The sequence below is a fragment of the Pseudorasbora parva genome, chromosome 23 (genome assembly GCF_024679245.1).
Source record: "Pseudorasbora parva isolate DD20220531a chromosome 23, ASM2467924v1, whole genome shotgun sequence".
Taxonomy (NCBI): domain Eukaryota; kingdom Metazoa; phylum Chordata; class Actinopteri; order Cypriniformes; family Gobionidae; genus Pseudorasbora; species Pseudorasbora parva.
This window is the reverse complement of record NC_090194.1, coordinates 31,599,551-31,622,635: the sequence shown is the minus strand read 5'-3', so window position 1 is coordinate 31,622,635 and position 23,085 is coordinate 31,599,551. Positions and strand designations below refer to the sequence as shown.

The following is a 23,085-nucleotide window of genomic DNA, read 5'->3' as shown; positions in this document are numbered from 1 at the left end:
GTTAAACAGCGTTTTTGGATGATTTTGAAGGTGTACATGGAGTTTTTTAGGTACTGTTTGTATTATTCTTTGCACATTCGCTTGGGGTAGTATTTCCGCCGACAACTAGCGTGACCTTTCTGACATACCGGTAATTGTGCAATCCGTGCCACGTCGCAGAGCAGAACAAGATGAGCAATTTAGGTTAAAAAGTATATAAATGTCTGACGGTTTCACTATATAAGACCCTATTTCTCAGCTGGTATCGTGCAGAGCACTTTGAAACGACATTGATTTGGACATTCAACATTTTGGTTTCCATTGAAGTCCATTATGTGAAGAAAAATTCCTCAAAAACAATTTCTTTTACACTGAAGAAAGAAAGACATGATCTTGGATGAGATCGGGTGGGTAAATTATCAGGAAATGTTCATTTTAAAGTCAACTAATCCTTTAATTTTATGAAGCGATGGGAATACAATGTGTGTGCAAAAAAACAAACAAAAATAATATTTATTTGGAGTTTGGAGAAGAAGAAAAAAAGTTAAATAAAGTTGTTATTTTTGTTAGTTTTTTGCGCACAAAAAATATTCTTGATGCTTCATAAAATGCCTATGGAGGGGTCAGAAAGCTCTCAGATTTCATCAAAAAATATCTTATTTTTTGCTCCCAAGATGAAAGGTCTTATGGGTTTGGAACGACTTGAGAGTAATTAATAACATAATTTTAATTTTTGGGTGAATTAACCCTTTAAGTTCACAAGCTAGCTCAAGAATGCTCTTAAAGACTTGGTGTCTTGAATGTTTAAGCATTGCTAACAAGACTTTTGAACCCTTTTTGGCCCCTTTGAGACCCTCAGCAGGGTCACAGGTGTCCTCTTCACATCGTCTGGGTCAGTGGAGTCTGAGACAGACAGAAAGGTCAGAGCAGGTCGCTACCAGCTTTTCACTCTTCAGCTTGGAGCGGACACCTCGGTGCAGTAGCTCAATGGGACATCCAGTCCGACGACGGGGCCCACAACACTGAGCCAGGTCACGATATAGTTCATCCTCCTGAAAACAGATGAGATAATCACACTGCAGTGCGTCAATTCAATTTCTTTTAAATATCTAATCATATCTCACTAGCTAAATTGATGCCAGATCTGATCATGACAAGACAAGATATAACACTATAGAATGATAAAACATCATTTTAAAACGTTAAAAGGAACATTTCCAGATCAAGTAAAACTTGGCAGTGAAACCATGCCCTTCATCACCACATAAAATAATGTTGATTTGTTCCTCATTTAAAAAAGATGGGGCAAGTCATTTTGGAGGGTTTAATAAATGCTGTAATCTTATATCTCGCATTTTTTATTAAAGCATGTACATGAATTATAGTGTAAATAAATGTAAATTTGAGCTGTAAAAAAAAATCTAATCTAAATAATTTTTTTTTGTGGACATTGCTTGGTGGATAATATTGATGGATGTATATTCCTGGATGCTCGGTTTCCTGAGGCTTTACATGATATTCAACGAAAAGAAGTAGAATTAAATCACAATTATTGTATTTTATTGGTTTAAAAGAGTGCTCAATACCCCTACACCCCCTATAATTAATTTATACATTTAGATTATTAATTATTATTTAAAAAAAATAATTATTACATTTAATTAATTTAAAATCATTATTTAAAAAAATATATATATTATGCAATTCATTAAAAAATATATATAATTCAAATAGTATACATTTATATAATGCAAGTAATTTATATATTATTGGAATTTCCAAAATTAATGTTCCAATGCTTTATGGATAGTTACGTAATGTCTTACCTACTATATTTGTGCAGATTTTAACCAAAAGTAACCAGGTTTACCTTTATAGTTGGTAAAGGCAAGACAGAAAATGTTAGTAAGGTTTTGTCATCGTTTCATATTAACATAAGTAATGTTTAAGTCAAATGTTTACATTTTCAAAGCTTATGCATAATTATTAAATGTATTTGTTATGCTGTGTGACTGCCTACTGGGAATCCACTGGACAAGCTAAAAATGTCCAACAAGCTGATGCTGTGGACAGAATTTCACACAGCGTTCCTATAGCACAAACAGCACAACATGACACTAGCAACACTAAGGTCATAGGTTTGATTCCCAAGAAATGTGTATCTTGAATGCTATGCAAGTGGCTTTGGATCTTCTCATCCAGTAGTGGAAGTGGCATGTGATGAATGTAAATGTAAACTCAGAATATTCATTTCACAGAATGCATGACTACTAAAGCAGCAGCAGAAAGAAACTCACTTGTTTCCAGCTTGTGCCAAATCCAGAGCAGGTTTCATAAACTCCTCAGTGCGACATGGATGAAGCATGAAAAACGGTTGGCCCAGTAAAGGATGCTCCTACACACACACACACACACATCGTTCAGCTCTTTGTTAATATCTATTCTGACCTCATTTTTTTTATTAGGAACAGGTTCTCACTGTCACACGCTGTAATACAGACATTAAACCAGTGCCACAACATGTGTTTTTCCATCTTAACTCAATGTTAACTAGTCACACGATACTTTTCATTACCCAAATTCAATTACGCTCAAAGCTTTAGATAAATTAAAAAGAAAATTACAAGCAGACATAAGGAAATCTGCCGTGCAACACATGGTCTTCATTGGCACCCTGCTGAGCCGCTCTCGAGTGAGTCTCACACACTGGAGGGCACTCATGCACAGCAGAGATGGAGGAATGTCCTATCCCATAATAGCACAGCATCACAGACAGCTTGTATTGTAAGAAGTCATACTTAGGAAGAGGTTTGGAGCGAAGGCAGATGAACGATCTGAAATGTGAACTGAACATACAACATAAAACTTCTGTTGAGTAAACAAGAAACAGCTTTCACAATCTATTTGACTTCTGTAACCTGATGTAATCTGACACAGAATATACAAAAAATATATAATGTTGAATGAAATATAAATCCACAAAATTATTGTCATTTATCGTTTCAAAACTGCTAACAAATACCCTATTTTCTTTTCAATTAATATGAATTAATAACTATTTAATTATAATAGTAATTAATAATAATTTATTATAAGTAAATTAATAATTTATAATATTAATATTTTAATATTAATAATAATTTATTATAAATATTATAAATAATAATTAATAGTAATTATTTTTAAAAGATGGTTGTAATATCGATAAGGCATAACATTATGACCACCATCCTAATATTGTGTTGGTCCCCTTTGCTGCTAAAACAAACCAATTTGTTTGAGTGTGCTCCTCAAACCATTCCTGAATCATTTTTGCTTTGTGGCAGGCCGCATTATCCTGCTGGAAGAGACTACAGCCACCAGGGAATACCGTTTCCATGAAAAAGTGTATGGTCTGCAACAATGCTTAGGTAGGTGGTACGAGTCAAAGTAACCTCCACATGGATGGCAGTAGGGATGTCACGTTACCAAAATTCCAGTAGTTGGTACCAATACTATAACAATTTGATGGTACTCTGTACCAATTTCGATACCACAGCAAAATTATATTATATATATATATATATTTTTTTTTTTTTCAAAAATTTTATTAAATTCGATGAGTTTATTATTTATGATAATCATTATTAATAAATAATACATAAATATTTAAAGGTTGTATGCTGTTTAAAATTAAAAGTTGTTTATAAAAAAAGATCAAGTGAAAAATAGGCATAATTATTATTATTATTAGTAGAGGCGTATTATTATTATATAAAGACGTAGCTAAATCTACTGTACAACAGTAGCCTTATTCTGTCAATTTCTTCACGTTACACTAAACTTTTATTTTGACGGGTTGCCTTGAAAACCTTTGAGTGTCTGTGTTCATGATATGACTGTTTTCTCAAATGAAATGGTAAATTCTCACGAAGTGACGGTTCATGCGTTCATGTCCTCATATAGTGACACACGGCAGTTGGCCGAGACTACAAAGACAGCAAGCGAGTGTCGCGTGTCTGTGTGTGCGTGCGCGCATCAGCGCATTGCAACAGCAGAACATGCAGGAGTAATATTTAAATAGTATTTTGCAGTTTATTATTCACAAACACTAGTATATATTCGGCTACAGCCCTGCGCTTATATTAACACTGAAGCGACTGAACGCAGCTGTGTGTACCGAATATACTCAGGAGTCAATACTACAGGTACTACAGAAATGCTGGTATAGTCACATTTTTTTACATTTCAGTACCGACTTGTAGTGCTGCAACGACGCGTCGACATCATCGGTTACGTCGACTACAAAAATACTTCGACGTGCGTGAAATGCGTCGACGCGTCACACTGTTTGTTTACATCTCTCGTGATGGCATACAGGGAATGGAGAAAGTTGCATTCTATCACAAAAACAGAGACCACTGTTATCAAAAGTATGGGAATACTTCAAACAGAGGACAAATAAAATGGCCCTTTGTTCCCTTTGCAAAACCGATATGGTGTACCACGGCAGCACAACTGCGATGCGCGAGCACCTCAGAGGAAAACATCTCGGCGCTCTCCGGTGTTACGGTTTAACTGGTTTCCGTGTGATCTGGTGACTAACTTCCTGGTTCAGGTGTGATATTCTTGCGCTTGCGGCATTCTGAAAAGTTGAGATGTTTTTAACTCTATGCGGTGCGGACGCGCCTGGAAAAAACAAGCGCGTCGTTTCCATTATGAGAGTGCTTATCGCGCGCCTACATTAGAAATAATGAACTTGAGCGCGCAAAAGACGTGATATGTGAACGGCCCCTTAAAAGACAGCACGCACAGTCACAGTCACAAACCAACGAGCTACCCCGAATCAGCTTCAGATCTCTGGAAACCATGTTAAACCATAGCAGAACCCTGACTACATTTTATGGTTTGTGATGCTAAAGAACATTTCATGACGTCTCAGACAACTGTAAATGTATGGCTACTGTGGTTTAATTATAAACGCTATCATAAACTCATATTTACCATATTAAAATAATTGTATTTGCTCTTTATTATTTTATACTGTAAAAACTTCAACCACATTGATTGAAAATGAATAAAGGTTGAAATATTATATTAGAAGTTGTACTTATATTTTTTTTGTAAAGTTATCCAAAGGATTCATGAGCTAATTACAAAAAAGAATATTAGATTAATTATTTATTGTAATAGAAATAATCGTTAGATTAGTCGACTAATCGTGGGAAAAATAATAATCGTTAGATTAGTCGACAGAAAAAACAATCGTTAGTTGCAGCTCTACCGACTTGGTACCAAAGTACCAGTAGCCCTACTTGTGACATCCCTAGATGGCAGGACCCAAGGTTTCCCAGCCGAACATTGCCCGAAGCGTCGCACTGCCTCCGCCGACTTGCCTTCTTCCCATAGTGCATCCTGGTGCCATGTGTTCCCCAGGTAAGCAACACATGCACCAGGCCACCTTCTTCCATTGCTGTTCGGCAGTGGACAGAGGTCAGCATGGGCACCCTGCCTGGTTTGTGAATATGCAGCCCCATACACAACAAACTGCAATGTACTGTGTATTCTGACACCTTTCTATCAGAACCAACATTAACTTATTGAGCAATCTGAGCTACAGTAGCTCGTCTGTTTGATCGCATCAATGAGCCTTGGCCTCCCATGACACTGTCGTTGGTTTACAACTCTTATTATTTCCGTGAAACACTTTTAACAGATACTGACCACTGCAGAACAGGAACACCCAACTAGAGCTCCAGTTTTGAAGATACATTAATAAACATTTGTTTTTTTAAGAGCATATTTTAACATCCAAGTAACACATTCAATTGCATTGACCAAGTGGCAACTAAAACACAAGCCAGTCTGACAAAAAAAAAAAAAAATGCAGATCCACCATTTGAGTAGTAAATCCAGAACCAGAATTTTTGGTGGAAAAGGTGCAAGTGCGCACTTTGAAGACATCTGCAAGGTCCAAGGGTGCCATTTAGGACAGAAACTTTTGTGTCAGTAAGCACCCGTTTAATCCAGTCATCCAAGACATCAAAAACTCTCCTCTACTCCACAAATAAAAACAACCTCAGTGCACTGTCACCATAGGCATTAAAATTCACAACATCAACTGTCTGGATCCATTGCTCTGTTACCGTTCAAGCACCAAAGACATGCTGACTCTTCAAATTCCCTCGACGACACCTCACTGTTAGCATCAGAGGAATAGAGTTGGACTTTTTCAGGTTATTTGTGAATAGCAATGCCATCGTGTTCCTATACTGCGGCACAATTCCAGCTCGGTCAGTCAATTATCACAACTTCTTCTACAGGTCTCAAGGGAGAACAGACCTAATCACTATGCACACCAAACTGTTGTGAATGTGGAGACTAAACACTGCACTTCAGTGTCTTGTTCTGTTGAAATAGACACTTCTGTAAAATACATACAAGCATACATGCATTCAGATCACAAACATTGAAAGGGTGCATTTACACTTGGCATGTTTGGTTCGATTAAAACGAACCCTGGTCCGATTGCTCTGTTAGAGATCCGAAACCCTGGTGCTCGCTAAACAAGCGGACTGCTGAAAAGATAGGTCTCGGTCCACTTCCAAACAAACTCTGGTGCGTTTCGAAAGATATGATATGAACACGACATGGACCAAAGACAGGAAGTTGAGACCCTAAAAAGGACAGAATGCTCACGCATATCGGTAGTCGCGATGTTGCCCATCTCAGTTCAGTTCAGGTATCAGAACCGTATCTCCTCGCAGCAGATCTTTGGGTTTTTTTTGATGGAGGGATTCCTGCTGCTGTTTTCACACCTTTCACATTTTATAAGCTCTTCGTGAGTTCTCAGCTGATCAAAATACCATCGTATGCAGGCTATGCACACACATCAAGCACATTTAGCCCAGCAAACAGCATCGTTTTGGATGTTAACTAAGTTCCGTTCCGTGTCAAAATAGGCAATTAAATAGGCTATGTCAGAAAAGCTGACCAATCAGGTTGTGAAAGTATCCCTATGCCTTTAGGTTCGGTGATAAAAATGCCAATCTGAACACTAATCGGACAGGACTGAAAGTTTTTTTTTAGGGTCCTGTCCAAATGAACCAAGCAAACTGAACTACAAGTGTGAACTAAGAGGTGAACTAAGAGGAACCTACGAGGTTTTTGCAGTGATGTCACAACAGTGGTGCCCAATCTTGGTCCTGGAGTACCCCAGCACTGTACATTTTAGATGTGCTCATGATAAAACACACCTGATTGAACTGATCTAACTTATCAGCTTGTTAGTATTGACTCCAAGACCTGAAATATGCATGTTAGATAAGATAGACATTCAAAATGTATAGTGTTAGGGGTTCTCCAGGACCACAATTAAGAACGGTTGCAATAAAAGAACAATTTCAGGTTCCCCAAGAACCTTTATGGTAATAAAACACAATAATGTGGTTCTCCAAAAGACCTTTTAGTGATTAGTTCTTAAAATCTATTTTTTTTTCTTAATGTTTCTTAAAGGTGTACTATGTAGTATTTTTGCAGTAAAATATCCAAAAACCACTAGGCCAGTTTTATATATTTTGTTCAGTTGAGTACTTACAATATCCCAAATGTTTCCAACTATTTGTAAATTGTGAGAAAATTGCTATTTTAACTAAGGACCGGGACGTGTCAGCATAGCGTTTGAGGGAGTCGCCTGTCAATCGCGTCATATCTGCGTTACCCTCGGTTTTATTGGGCAGAAGCGCTTTTCTCTTAGCAGTGTGAACATGTCACAGCAGCGCCGAGCGAACACACAGAGGAACGTCATAACATAATTTTAAACACACTTAAATGTATCTAATATGATAAACAGAGCTGCTTTACCTTATAATCATGACCGGAAAAAGCAGAAGTGCGGGCGCCCGGCGACTGTGTCCCGTCCCGTCATAATAAAAGTCCCGGTACTCGCTAGCTGTATGTTTGTATGACAATCGCTCCAGCAGCCGTGCTCAGCTCCACAACACTCGGTCCTGCTCTGCTTTACACTAAAGTAACGTTAATAACCGCATCCATCAACATGATTTCTGCCCGAGTCCCACCGGCTGTGAGGTGAAGACCACATGTCCCAAGATACTGCGCTCACACTTGGCGTCATCAAACTACGCCTTTGTTTAGAATAGGCGCGCTTCAGTGGACGGAAAGTTGCATAATGCACCTTTAAAAAGAACATTTAATAATCTAAAGAACCCTTCCCCACTGCAAAGAACCAGTTATGCCATTGAAAGGTTCCATGCATGTTTAAGGTTCTTCATGGAACCATAGATGCTAATAAAGGCAACCATTTTTGGATCTCCAAAGAACTTTTTAGGGTGTGTTTACAACTGGTTTATCTGGTGTGGACCCCCAAAAAATTTAATTAAATAAAATCCTGGTCTATGTCCGCTTAGTGTTCACATTGGCATTTTAACACTAAACCTAAAGATACTGAACCTAAAGGCATAGGGATATGTTCACAACCTGATTGGTCGGATTTTATGACATATATTTCAAGACAGAACTTACCAAACATCCAAAACAATGGTGTGTGCTGGGCTAAATGCGCTCGTTGTATGTGCGATGCTACAAATTATGGTATTTTGACCAGTTGAGAACTCGTGAAGAGTTTATAAAATGTGTAAAGGAGTCAAAACAGCAGCAGGAATCCCTCTGTCACACACACAAGTGAAGATCTGCTGCAAGGAGATGTGGTTCTGATGCTTGTACCGAACTGAACAGGGCAACAGTGACTATGACGAGAAAAAAAAGGTATGCTTGAGCATTATGTCCTTTTGAGGGTCGCATCTTGTGACACCCGTTAATGGTTCGTTTACATGTCTTTGGTCCGTGTTTGCTTCATATTTCAGTCGAACCGCACCAGAGTTTGTTTGGAAGGTGACCAAGACCCATCATGTCAGCAATCTCGGTCCACTTCTTTGGTGCGCACCAGGGTTCAGATAACAGTGTTCACCAGGGCTGGACTGGGGCTAAAATTCGGCTCTGGCATACCCGGCACATCCGGCCCATGAGTTCGCCAGGAATGTTTTTGCTGGGGTTGGGGCCTTAAATTGGCGTATATAAATAAAACTAGGACAAGGACAAATAATGATAGATATTATCGAATTTGCTGCAAATGCAGATAAACGTAATATTGCTTTTTTTGTCACACAGAAATGCCCTTGACAGTAAAGCACTGATGATTTTGAGTTAGGATGCAGTAAATTTACTTCTTTTAAATGCTGTCCTCATTTACTCACTCTCGTGTCATTTCAAACCTGTATGACTTCTGTGAAACACAAAATAAGATGTTTTGAAGAATGTTGGCAACCAAGCCATTTTGGTTAGGCTACCATTTGAATATTGTATGAACAAAAAAACAGACTCAAATTATTTTATTTTATGCTTCACAGAAATAAATTTATTTAGGTTTGGAATGACATTAGGGGGAGTAAACGATCACATTTTTGGGTTGAACAATCATATTTTTCAAGAGTTAACACATCATTTAAGTAAGACACTGATATCTATCTTTCATGAGGATATTACATTTAATTAAATTTATTAAAAAAAGTTAATAAAACTTTTAAAGAGGAAAAAAAGCTTTGTCCTTAATTCATGGGATCCAGACTTGAAGCTGTTTTATAGAGTATAGTTAAACTGTAGGCCAGTTTCATTTAAATGTAAGATCATGGTAGTCACAGGGTAAAAAACATATAATGAGGAGCAAGGTTTTTACAGTCTATGGCTATATGGTTTCCCAAACTATATAAAACATATATAATAAACTATTATATTTGTAAGTAAAAAAAAATGTAAAAACACCTGTACAAAATACGAAAACAGCCTCTATAAAAGTGATTTAAATTCTGCAATATTAATTTATGTAATATAGCAACATTTTTTATAAATGTTTCTTCCAAAGCATCATATTTCTTCGCTGTTAGTAGCTGCAGAGTAGCCTAAGTTGTGGTTGTGGTAAAGTGAAACATTTTGTTTTATACAATCGTATGATATGGAAACATTGCAGTTCTGTGGTGAATCAGCTGAAAACAGCCGCCAGCCTTTTCATAACGAGGTAAAGTGGAAAACGGCAATACACACAAACAAGTCAAAGTGCCGTTCACAGAGCAGCATTTAAACGCAGCGTACGTTCGTCAGCGGCTGCGCTGTGCGGATATTCGCCTCTTGCACTTCCATGCGCTCAAATAATACATAAATAAGTAGAAAAAAGCGCCTAATATGGAGGGGAGGTCTCTCTTGCTTCGGCTTGTCAATTCAGAAGACAAACCAATGGGCCGCTGTCGCTGCATGCTGTCAGTGGTACAAAAAAAATAAAATAAAGAAAAATCTTTTTTTTTTTTTTTTTTAAACAATACACCGGCCCCAAAGTGCGTCGGCCCACCGGGCAAATGGCCGGTATGCCAGATTACCAGTCCAGCCCTGCTGTTCACACTTATTCAAATGAACCGCACTAATCCATTTCCATGGAAGACCAAAGACCATTATTTTTAGAGTATGGCACGTTCACACTCTGTTCACTGACCATTATTTTTTGAGGCCTTATTGGGTCCTCAAGAGAGAAGTGTTCTGCGTTCTCCTAATCTACTTTGCTACCGCCATTATTGGTTATGCTAAGAAAGTGATTTGGGTTTAAGAAAATTGGGGAGATAAAGAGGAGAACGAGAGATATAAGAGGGCAAAAACAGACAGTGCAGAGAGAAAAGCAGGAGACAGAGCGAGAGATAAAGAGAGAGAGAGAGTCCATTGGCGTCACTGCTCGTAAGGCCTTGATGTGAGTCACTCATGTTTACCTGCGTCAGATGCGGCAGTGTTCCATCTACCCGAGAACCTCAAGACCCTCAACCCTTCCTAAATCTCTCCCTCTGCTTTTACTGCGGTCCCTATCCTGTAATATCCTCCACTGCTTCTAATCAGCCTTTTTCTGCATCTATTTTTACACTCACTCCATCCATTCACCATCTCCCTGTAATGACGCCTGGGATAAATCTGCATCCCTCACAGCCTAAGGCAAGCAGCACTAAACAACAGTGTTTCCATACGATCCCGGAGATCTAAGAGGAGGGAATGCCAGCTGTCAGTTGGATCCGTATCGCAGCATATTATAGCCAAGAACCGCCCACTAAGACAGTAACAGAACATCATGTAAACCGACCAATCACAGTTATAGTAGGGTGCGTTTACACTGTAGATTTTGATGCGCAACGTTTTTCCACTAGCAACTGAAACTTTAAAAATCGTTTAGTTATTTTAAAATAATATGTCGGTGTAATAAAAATGTATCAAATTAATTACATCATGTCGCAAATTAAATCACACATCAAATTACCCCCAAAATATAATTCAAAGTCATTATTATGTTAAATGAGAAAAGTATAAAATATAAAAAAAAAAAAAAAAAAAATATATATATATATATATATTATATTCAATTCAACACGTAATTTATTTCACATAAATTTATAGGCTACAAGGGCCAGTTTTTCCCCCAGAAGCTGAATCTGCATTGGTATTTACAGATAAATATTTACAGACCAAAGCAGTTTGGTTGCTAACATTATTCAAAAGGCCTTTTTAAAAGGGTTCCATTATGCTTTTTCACATTTTCAACTTCAGTTAGTGTGTATTGTTGCTGTTTGAGCATAAAAAAGATCTGTAAGTTTACAAAGCTCAAAGTCCACTCCATGTTATTCCCTTAACTAAGACAAGTTGATACATCCCTCTCTCGTCTCAGTGCGTGCACTTAATCTCTCTGACACGCAGTGACGATCTGATAGCATTTAGCTTAGCCCACTAAGTCCAGTTCATTCACTATGGTACCAAACAGAGATCAAGTTAAAAGTACCAAACACCTCCATCTTTTCCCTATTTAAATACAGTTACACGAATAGTTGAACGATCAAGTATGGTGACAAAATAAAACGTGACGCTTTTCTAAGCGGATTAAAAAGGAGAACTATAATGTATGACGAAATAGCACTTCTGAGAGTACTTCGGCTCGGCACAGTAAAAAGTCCCGGCTGAAACATCCTCCCTCACATCTCCCCCTCACTCTCTCATTTTTGTCAATGTGAGGAGATGTGAGGAAGGATGTTTCAGCCGGGACTTTTTACTGCGCCGAGTTGAAGTACTATCAGAATGTCACAACAGAATACACTTTCCAAGAACTAAAACGGACGTCTCATTTGGACTGAAAGTTTTTTCTGGATCATTTGAAGTCAAAATGTTACTAATTTAAATAATCCCCGCCCACGGAATATGCAAAAAAGGGGAAGAGGCCTGGCTGAGCTGCGTTAGAGAAGACAGTGTTGTAGGACGCTGATGAAGAGACGCTGTTGTTTTTCCACTCCCTTTCCAAAATTCACCTGACCTTCCTAACTGTGCTTTTACATCGGAACATATGTGATGAGATCGCAACAGGCTTTTGTAAGCTCTCGCTTTTTGTAAGACTGTTCACCTTAGGAAAATTAACCACGGTTTTGTGATTGATTATTGTTTGTATTACCATAGTTTTCTGACAAGTATCATTAAATCGTATATTACATTGTATCTGTAACATTCTTAAATCTGAATCAAGCTTGAAATTGGTTTGAAATTGACACCATTCTTAATATTTACATTTGAGTAGAGCTTGCGGTTATGGTTAGGGGTGTGACATTTCCTGAACACACACTAAGTGGTGGCCATCCCAACACACTGGGCTAGTTAACCAATCACAGCAAATTTCGTATTTCGGAAGGAGGTGCCTCATTGAAAATGACACGCTTGACCCAGACTGGGGAGAGAGGTAATAATGTAAAACATGTGAAAATTAAAGCAGCACCAGGTAGGTTTTGCTCTCAGGGTCCCCCTACAGTTGGGAAACAGTATTTTCCTCTACTACTGTCGTAAACTCTGTCATCCTACATCAGGGGATGCGCGCGTGCATTTGTTGACATGACAACCATGATAGCCCTGAACACTGCAGGAGGAGTTCACATGCAGGTGTTCTGCTAGCGTCGCGTGTGAAACGTCTTCATCCCAGGTACAGTGGCATATGTTTCAGCATGTCATATGAATATCATTTCAAGGGTTTTATTTTTTTCAAACGCCAAATGATCACGATGCTCATGTTTACAAGCCAGCGTCATTATAGTAGCCTAGTCTATTGGTTCCGTTTTACAGAATCTATGATACTTCAATTCAATGTTTGAGTGGTAGGTAATAACCATATATCGTCAATAATATAATATCAAGCTACCATGGATGAATCAGCAAATTTGAAAAATCTATTTGCATTATAGCTTGAGGCATGACAAATAAAAAAATATCACAGACATGTTAGGTATCCTAAAATATGATTTTGTACGTCTTATGTATTTACTTGCAAGAATGTAGCCCCAACCAAACTTGTATAAGCCATATATGCCATAAAGCAGTCGAATTTTGTAGTTTTTTTTGTTCTCGGGTTACTACCCGAAACCCGAAGTTTAAAAGTACGATTAAAAATGATACAGACCCTGTCAGGCTATGGCAGACGTGTCATTCAACCTATTGTAAGTCGATGCATCATCACAAGAGTCTTGAAAATAAAGTATGAAGGTTGAAAAGTTACCCGGTGCAATCTTAAATGTGTTTTTTGAGCATGAAAACTATTCTAGTACATCTCAAAAACTAAATCAAGACTTTGTAAAGAGCATAACATAATTTTGGGGTAAACTATCACCAAATTATAAATGTATTATTATTTTTAATGAAGTGATACTCTAAATAAGAAACTAAAACTGCCAGTATTTGGCGGTAAATGGTTAAATGAGCAAGTCAGTGAGTCATTAAGTAATTTGATTCATTCAAATGACTGATTCATTCTGGAATAAAAGGGATCATATAATGCTTATGAATATAATTATTTTGCATTCCCCAAGATGCTAAATAAGTCCCTGTGGTATGTGAAGTTTTAGCTGAAAATATTTTTTTTATAGCATGTTTAAATTGTCACTTTACCTTAGAAAAGGGCAGAGCTTCAAGAGCTCGAATTAGCAGCTCTGATTACCTCACGCAAAAACACACTGAAAATGTCAGAAACTGTTCAGCCATTTGTGTTCAGAAGTGACAACATGTAGAATTCAACAGGATGTTTCTCAATGGTTAGTTGATGAATTTATGAAGCTGATGTGGAGTTAACTATCTTTAAATCATTGATTAGCATATTCTGTCATCATAATCTATAAATGCGATAGCTTGAGCAGACTCCTAAATGTGCTCTACTACAACAACTCTTCCTTGTTTCAAAATGGCCTTTGTTGCATGTTCCTGGGGGCGGGGTTTATGTAAATTGAAGGGTTAGTGATGTCACCCACCCGGGACAAAGCTTGTCCCTATCACGCTTTGCGAATCGCAGACAAATGCCCGAGATCATAGGCAAATTGGTGCTCGTGCACGGGAGTTAGAATCACGCAGTGTGAATAATCGAAGACGCGATCAGAGAGAATCGCAGACGCCGGTGAGATATTTGGCATGCTAAATATCTGGACCTATCGGTGATTGAAACTCTGTGTGAACTGCGTTCTGACTGAAAATTACACCGACAGCCAATGAGAGAGTGAGATACAAGGCAGCGGGAGGTTCAGGGAGGAGTTATAGAGTAGAATATCAGTATTTTAATGGATATATTTACAATTCTATCAAACAGAAACAAAGGCCAAACATTTGCACATCCAGCCGCAGCAGGAGCACATTACAAAATTGTTTATTTACCTCAAACTGTCTTTGCAGAACACAATCCTGGCTCTCTCCGTCTCTCCAACAATTTCTTCCGCCATAATCTTTTTTCTTTTTCTCCACAAATCAGCGCACATACAGTTTGAAGCAAACTTTGTGCAGTTTATCATTTTTAATAACAATTCTAAGTCTAGCGCGAGAACTCCGGTCTGACGCACGTGTGATCTCGCGTTGTTTACTTGTCACATCGCACATATAGTTGGGAAACGTAGTTTGCGCACCGAAGAGAGAGAGTTGTCGGGCGATTCTTCCTCTTGTTCAGTCAGTGTGAACCCCTCTGTCGTCAAACCATCGGTCAGTGTGAAAACAGCAGTGACTAAATGATAGCCTAGATAGTCATGCAGTGTGAAAAGAGCAGTGACCCGACGTGTTTGAAAATCGTGCAGTCTGAACTAGGCTTACGTGAAAGTAGCATATTTTCTTAGCAATAGATGCTATTAACACAATGCAAATAGTGAAACTTCTATTTACACTCTTTGCAATAAGTGCAAATAGTTGTTAGATGCTATGTATACTTATAAATAGTTGCAGATACTATTTTCTCCCCAGTTTTGTTGTACATTAACAGGATGCAATAATAACCGAATGTAAATTATTATATTTATTAAAATTATTAAATGGATGCCACGTTATTGGGACATTTTACCCTTACACCTGCCCCTAACACTACCTAATAAATACTTTATTAATAATCCTTCATTAAAAAAACTAAATAACGACTTGTATAGGGATGGCCGATTTCAAAACACCGCTTCGTGAAGCTTCGAACCGCTATGAATCAGTGTATCGAATCGCCAAAGTCAAGTGATTTCAGCAGTTTGGCGGTTTGACACGCGGTCTGAATCATGAATTGATATGCTGATTCATAAAGCTCTGAGGCTTCAGGAAGCAGTGTTTTGAAATAGGTCACTATATAAGTTGTTATTTAGGTTTTTTTTCCACAAAAAAACAATTTGCGTTGCTTCATAAAATGATTGTAGAGCCACTGTAGTGAGATGGACTTTGTAACGCCGTCTTTAGAGCCTTTTATGTAGTCTGACAAGCCAGACCCACATCAAGATGTTTGGTCTGGAAACTCACCATTGACAGGGCTCAATCCGAGGGGCGGGATAAACGGTTGTCTTTCAAACTCCCTCTGCACGCGATAGGATAGCGCTACAACCAACCAGAGCAACGAAGGTGAAGCACAGCTAGTTGATAGATTAAACTTTTTCCGTATCCGGTCGGCAAAACTCCGAACACATCTTCCCTTTTTAAGAATGACTTCAGTGCCGTTCTTTGTTCTTTTCTCAGAGAAAAGCTCATCTCCAAGTCTTCCAGAGTCGCGGTCAAAGCTGATTTGAAAGACCGCCGTTCGCCAGCTTCAGTGTTTACTAGAAGCACGCAAGCGCAACTCGGCCGTCATTATGTTAAGCCCCGCCCACCGACTCTATACACGATGTGATTGGCCCGACCAGAGTTTGGCGTTTACAGCTCAGAAGTGTATTCAGAGTTGCTAGACGACACTCGCGGCAGATTAGATTTGCTGCCCCTATGGTGCGTCTAGATTTCTAGGCTACCTTTTATGGGTCTTGAGAGTGGAAATGACTTTCGTGTCAATGGAGGCCTTTCTGAGCCATCGGATTTCAACACAAATATCTTCATTTGTGTTCCGATAATGAACGGAGTGCTATTCAGAAAAAAAAACTTGTGTGATATTGTGCTTGTTACAACTTTAATATTGCCTAAGTATATCACAAGATTTAAATATGAGAAAGAAAATACAGATATTTTTGCTGATATCTTGCAAGAGAGAGAGCGAGAGAGCGAGAGAGCGAGAGAGCGAGAGAGAGAGAGAGAGAGAGAGAGAGAGAGAGAGAGAGACAACAAATTCAGTACACTAATGATGTCACACACACAGACAAACACACACTACCTGTTGGGTGAGTGTGTCCCAGGGTCCCTGCTGTAGTCTCTGTCTATAGTTCGGATGAACATTGCTCCACACCTCCTCAAGAGAGAGGGGACTCCCATCTGTAATGAGAATAGTGTTTTCTAATCTGATTACAGTCCTTATAAGCGATCACTTTAAAATGGTTGCATGTGCATAACTTGCTCAATAACAGCTTCAGAAATGTTTACATGGTGACATTCATTTATTTACAGCACAAAGTCAAACTTTGTTGAGCAGAGACGCAAGTCACCGTTCTGCCTGCTTTCTCAAAACTCAAAACACTCCTGTCGAGATGGGATCTCAGTGTAAATGTTGAGTCTGTTTTTTCAGCGCACATAAAACCAGAGTTTGAGAAAGCAGAACACAGAGGGTTCTGAAATACACACACTGATAAGGAAAGCAGACAGCATATAAACAAGACTTTGCAGTTTAATGATAGAAATGCAGAGAGAGAGAGAGAGAGAGAATGTCGTATACCTAACGTGGAGGCTCTGAAATAGAGGACAGGGATCTGATAACTGCAAGAATACAGAACGTGGTATTCATAGCGCAGCACAGCATGAATTTCACATACTGCCTGAACTCCAGCCGTTTCATCCTCAACGTTTGCCTAGAAAACAAGACAGAGAAATGGATAGAAAGTGAGATAGTTATGCCATTCCATTAAATAGATGCAGCCATAAATGCTGGGGAATTTTAGGTTTTTTTCTTCAAATCTTTAGATTGCTATAAATGAATATCAAGTCTCAAATTTTGAGACAACATACTTAGTTCAATGATAAGTTCACTCAAAAATTAATATTCTGTAATCATTTACTTTCTCTTGCCATTCCAAACTTTTATTTAATTTAATTATTTCAGTCCTTGGAACACAAAATAAGTTTATTAGAATGTTCACACTTCTCATTGTCCTACACAGAGCTTCAAATAAATGCTGTTCTTCTGAACTTTTTATTCATCAAAGAACCCAGAATTTCTTTTTTTCAGTTTTCTTGGCAAAAATACCAAGCAGCACAATTAGTTTTTTAACATTGCTAATAATAAGAAATGTTTCTTGAGCACGATATCAGCGTATTAAAATGATTTACAATTGACTGTTCGCAAAGACTGTTTTTAAGTTCCATCGACGTTAATCTAAGAACTCTTGACTGATTTGTCGGACAAAAAAGGCGGATTCGACGGATTGTGATCAGATCGCCTGTCAATCAAACTGCCGGCTGGATGAATTGTGGTCATAATTATTGGCCCTGCCTTGTGAAAATTATCAAAGAAGGCTGTAAAAATAAATCTGCTCAGTTTATCCTTTTGATCTTCCATTAAAAAAAATTGTAAAAGAATTGGGTGGAGAGGAGGGGGTTTGGGGTCACATTATGAAATAAACACATTTCTCCATAACACGTTGGTCATAATTATTGGCACCCCTTTAATAAATACTTTTTGCAACATCCATTTACAGTCTTCTCCTATGATGCCTGATTATTGCCAGTTTGGAGAACACCTGACAAGAGATAATTCCTTCATACAGAATCTCTCCAGATCCTTCAGATTCCCAGATCCATGTTGGTGCTTCTTCTCTTCAGTTCACTCCACTCATTCTCTAGAGAGCTCAGGTCAGGGGTCAGGGGTTCATGGCAGAAGCTTCATTTTGTGCTCAGTGACACATTTGTGTGTTGATGTTTGTTTTGGATCACTGTCCTGAAGATCCAACCACAGCCCATTATAAGATTTCTAGCTGAGGATGTCAGGTTTCGATTTTTTATCTGCTGGTATTTGCTAGAGTCCATGATGCCATGTATCTGAACAAGATGTCCAGGACCTCCAGCAAAAAAATAGGCCCACGTCATTAAAGATCCAGCAGTATATTTAACCATGGCCATTTGACACTTTTTTTTGTATCCCTGTTAGCACTAAAATCATCTGGTGTGTTTACTGCTGTGGCAAGCAGTCCGATGTCGAGGGCTGTGAGAGGACGACACGAGGCCGGTGGCGTGATTGATGATGAGTGCCAGCTGCGCACCGCACCGGTCTCGTATCTCACGGAGGAGCTTTTGAGGCATAAAAGGAGGAGCGACAACAGTGAAGGACAAGAGAGGACCAGGTCTTTGCCAGTTCCCGCCTCCTTCTTCCAATAGCAACATATCTGGTGTTACAGCTGCCAATAAGCTCTTTTTTTAGTTTCATCTGACCATAAAACCAGGTCCTGTTTGAAATTCCAGTCGTGTCTGACAACTGAGTTTGATTATGGATGAGAGGAATATTTTTTTGAAACTCTCCCAAACAACATGTGGTTGATATATTTTTTAAAAGGCTTTCTGACCCCAAGACTAATCTCTGCGATTCTCCATATGTGATCCTTGTGGAGTCAAGCTCTCCTCCTCACGGTGCATTAGTACGGTATAGACACACGTCCTCTTCCAGGCAGATTCATGACATCTTTAGTTGATAGGAACTTCTTAATAATTGTCCTGATGGTGGGAATGGGGATTTTCAATGCTTTAGCTGTTTTCTTACAGCCACTTTCTATTTTTTGAAGCTCTTTTCTGCACATCAGAACTATATTCTTTGCTTTTACTCATTCTGATGAATGATTAAGGGAATCTAGCCTTTGTGTATCCTCATATTTATACTCATGTGAAACGAAGTCATAGCTAGACAATTTCATGCTCATAGCGACCCTGGTGTGATAATTGTTTTAATAATAATGGAAATATACTTCAGAGATATTTCAAAACTCTAGGGGTGCCAATAACGTGTTTTGGAGAAAAACATTTATTTCATAATGTGATCTACCATCCCCAACCCCAATTTTAATTCTTTCACTTCAATGAAAGGTAAGATATTTTAATTAAAGATCAAAAGGATGAACCGTTTTTTTTTTTTACAGCCATTTTGATCATATTTACCAGGGGTGCCAATAATTCTGACCACAACTTTATGCTGTTTTTGACAGTTTTTGGAGCTTAACATTATCCGTCTCTGTTTATTTTTGGCGTACAGAAAAGCGTCGCCAGAACATTCCCCTTATCCTCCTTCTGCGCTCTAAAAGACAGTCATACAGGTTTGGAACGACATGAAGAACAAACTATTCTTATACAACTATTCTTGCCACATAAATACTCATTCTGTTTAAACCGCTTCAATCTTCAACAAGAAAAGGAACTTTCCACCTGCAAGAAGTCATGAATGGAGCCATATCGCATATCTGATCAATAGTACATGTGCAGACTTGTCATAAACCCTGAGCCATGATACCAAACCCAAACGCGCATCCACACCACCCAGCCATCGACATATGTGAGTGATTCATCGACCAGCATGTGACTTCATTCTTCTTTCCATAACTTGACTGATGAAAATGAGACCTCCTGAACAGTGGGCAACAGCATGTTTCCCTTTTTGTTTTCCTCTTGCATCATTCATTCATAGGACGTTGTTGACATGTTGAGGGAGTTTGTACGTTCCACCCTTTATGTTGTGGAACATGACTAATGGCATCATGCACAGGACCCTCAAGCGGGTCCATATGCACAAATGTTGTGTAGACTATTTACCAAGGTTACCTCTCTTTCATTGGGCGGTGCACACTGGATTTTCTTGCTCCTTCTCGACCTGCAACCCCTGGTGATTAATTGGCTGTCAGAATGTGGTATAAAGGTTTAGAGCGCTGCAACTTGCACAAACACCGATAAACAGGAAGGGGTGCCGTCATACTAGGGAGGAGTTAACAACTATCCCCAGAGCTGGGGAGTAACTACTAAAAGCAGCAAACTAATTTACTGTAACTACACGTTGTAGACATTACAGAATACATCACTCTGTAGGTTCTCTGGTAATAAACAAGTATCGATGTAACAACAGAAAGCTACATTGCCATCACAAATTGTACAGCTGTTAAGACAATGTAAATAAACCACTTGAAAAAGAAAAGAATCACTGATTCAGTCTTATGTGTCTGTATGTGTGTAAATTATACATAATATAATCCGATTATAAAATTATTTTAATAGTTATATTATAAAAATATAAAAAAGATATTGCATCCTTATTTATTATTTAATTTAAATGTACTTATTTTATATAAAATGTTATTATTACAATCTTTAATAATAATAAATACATAAGTATTTTATTTTATTTTACATATTTTAAATATACTGCACACTTGTATAGTTTTGGTGTAGTTAGCTACCATTAATGAATCTGACCTTGAATAATACTTTAAAAACAATAATAATATCAAATATGAAGTCTTGTTTATTATATATACATTCTTTTTACACACACACACACACGTTGGTTCCCCTTTTGCTGCTAAAACAGCCCTGACCCGTCAAGGCATGGACTCCACTAGACCCCTGAAGGTGTGCTGTGGTATCTGGCACCAAGATGTTAGCAGCAGATCCTTTAAGTTGCCAGCTGGGGCATCCTTGGATCGGATTTGTTTGTTCAGTACACACCACAGATGCTCGATTGGATGGAGATCTGGGGAATTTAGAGGCCAAGTCAACACTTCAAACTCGTTGTTGTGCTCCTCAAACCATTCCTGAACCATAATTGCTTTGTGGCAGGCGCATTATCCTGCTGAAAGACGCCACAGCCACCAGGGAATACCGTTTCCATGAAAGAGTGGACATGGTCTGCAACAATGCTTAGGTAGGTGGTACGAGTCAAAGTACCATTAACATGGATGGCAGGACCCAAGGTTTCTCAGCAGAACATTGCCAAAAGCATCACACTGCCTCCGCGGGCTTGCCTTCTTCCCATAATGCATCCTGGTGCCATGTGTTCCCCAGGTAAGCGACTCACACACACATGGCCATCCATGTGATTGAAAACATGATTCATCAGACCGGGTCACCTTCTTCATTTGATCCGTGGTCCAGTTCTGATGGTCACATTGGCACTTTCGGAGGTGGACAGGGGTCAGCATGGGCACCCTGACTGGTCTGCGGCTATGCAGCCCCATACGCAACAAACTGCGATGCATGGTGTATTGTGACACCTTTCTATCAGAACCAGCATTAACTTATTGAGCAATCTGAGCTACAGTAGCTCATCTGTTTGATCGGACCACACGGGTCAGCCTTCGCTCCCCATGTACATCAATGAGCCTTGGCCACCCATGACCCTATCGCCGGTTCACCACTGTTCCTTCTTTGGATCACTTTTGATAGATACTGACCACTGCAGACCTGGAACACCCCACAAGAGCTGCAGTTTTGGAGATGCTCTGACCCAGTCGTCTAGCCATCGCAATTTGGCTCTTGTCAAATTCTCTCAAATCCTTATGCTTGCCCATTTCTCCTGCTTCTAACACATCAACTTTGAGGACAAAATGTTTACTTGCTGCATAATATATCACAGCCACTAACAAGTGCCGTGATAAAGAGATAATCAGTGCTATTCCCTTCACCTGTCAGTGGTCAAAGTTATGCCTGATCAGTGTATACATATATTTCACCCCTCCATGTAGTTAGCTACTTGTTATTAGCTTGTAGTCTATTGCTTGATTGTAATATAATAAAAAAAAATATTTGAGCACTTCTAAATGGCAACTACGATGTGATTTCGATCACATGGCCTTTGCGGTCCACACTGATATGTGCAGGTTTAATTAGCAAAAGTGTCTGAGTGACAAGTCGGATCACCAGAGGCGGTGGCTGTATCCCTGGCAAGTTCAATGCTGGCTTAAGGATTCTTCACGCATCCATGCCTTCACTGATAACATCTGCTCCCTCCCATACAAGCGCAGTCTTGAGAGACACAATACTACTGTTTCACATCCGACGTCTGTCAGGAATAAAAGAGTTTGGAAAGAAGGAAGGCAGGCCAAATAAACAATGATGTCATGCTTTTTCCAAACAGTACCAGCATTGAAAGGTAAAATATCTCACCTAGAGTAAAATTAGGCGTGATATGATGAGTTAAAAGAGAGCTCAGATATTCTAGCAGAAAACGCATTAAATTTCAGACAGGAACTCGTTTAGCAAAACGAATATTCACAGCTCTCATTCAACCTTTGCATAACTGACTCTTCGAATGCATTTGGAATTCAAATAAAGGACAAAAGTTCAGCTGATGTGTGCGTGCGCCTGCAAAACACGCTTAAAATTTTCAAAAGGTCAAGTATAAAAAGGGGCGTTAACTTTGAAACATGTTTCTAGCAACAACAACTGGCATCCGCCACCATTTGTTGTCATTCAAATGCTGCCGTGTTTACGTTCAAGCAGGTGTACAGATGTAACGGTGCAATCGCTAAACGGCGACACCTGTTCAACTCCACAAACACACCAGGGCTGTGCGGCATACTGGAGCAGATGCTGTAAATAGCCTCATCTAAAGAGGATCTAACAGAGTCATGAGCTCAGGTATACACTTTATACATGCTCCGTTTTTCACTG

At 38.9% G+C, this 23,085-nt stretch overlaps 1 protein-coding gene across 4 annotated transcripts in view; it reads right to left on the bottom strand.

The window, feature by feature from the left end:
* Nucleotides 1-281: 281 nt before the first annotated feature.
* Nucleotides 282-23,085, bottom strand: part of atg10 (ATG10 autophagy related 10 homolog (S. cerevisiae)) — a 38,670-nt gene continuing 15,866 nt past the window's right edge. For all 4 annotated transcript variants that reach the window (XM_067434127.1, XM_067434125.1, XM_067434124.1 and 1 more), the window contains 4 exons: nt 17,162-17,294; nt 16,667-16,764; nt 2,277-2,374; nt 282-1,031 (listed from right to left, as the gene is read on the bottom strand). In XM_067434127.1, coding sequence (XP_067290228.1) covers nt 932-1,031; nt 2,277-2,374; nt 16,667-16,764; nt 17,162-17,294 — 429 coding nt within the window. In that variant the 3' untranslated portion in view covers nt 282-931. The remainder of the gene's footprint in view (nt 1,032-2,276; nt 2,375-16,666; nt 16,765-17,161; nt 17,295-23,085) is intronic.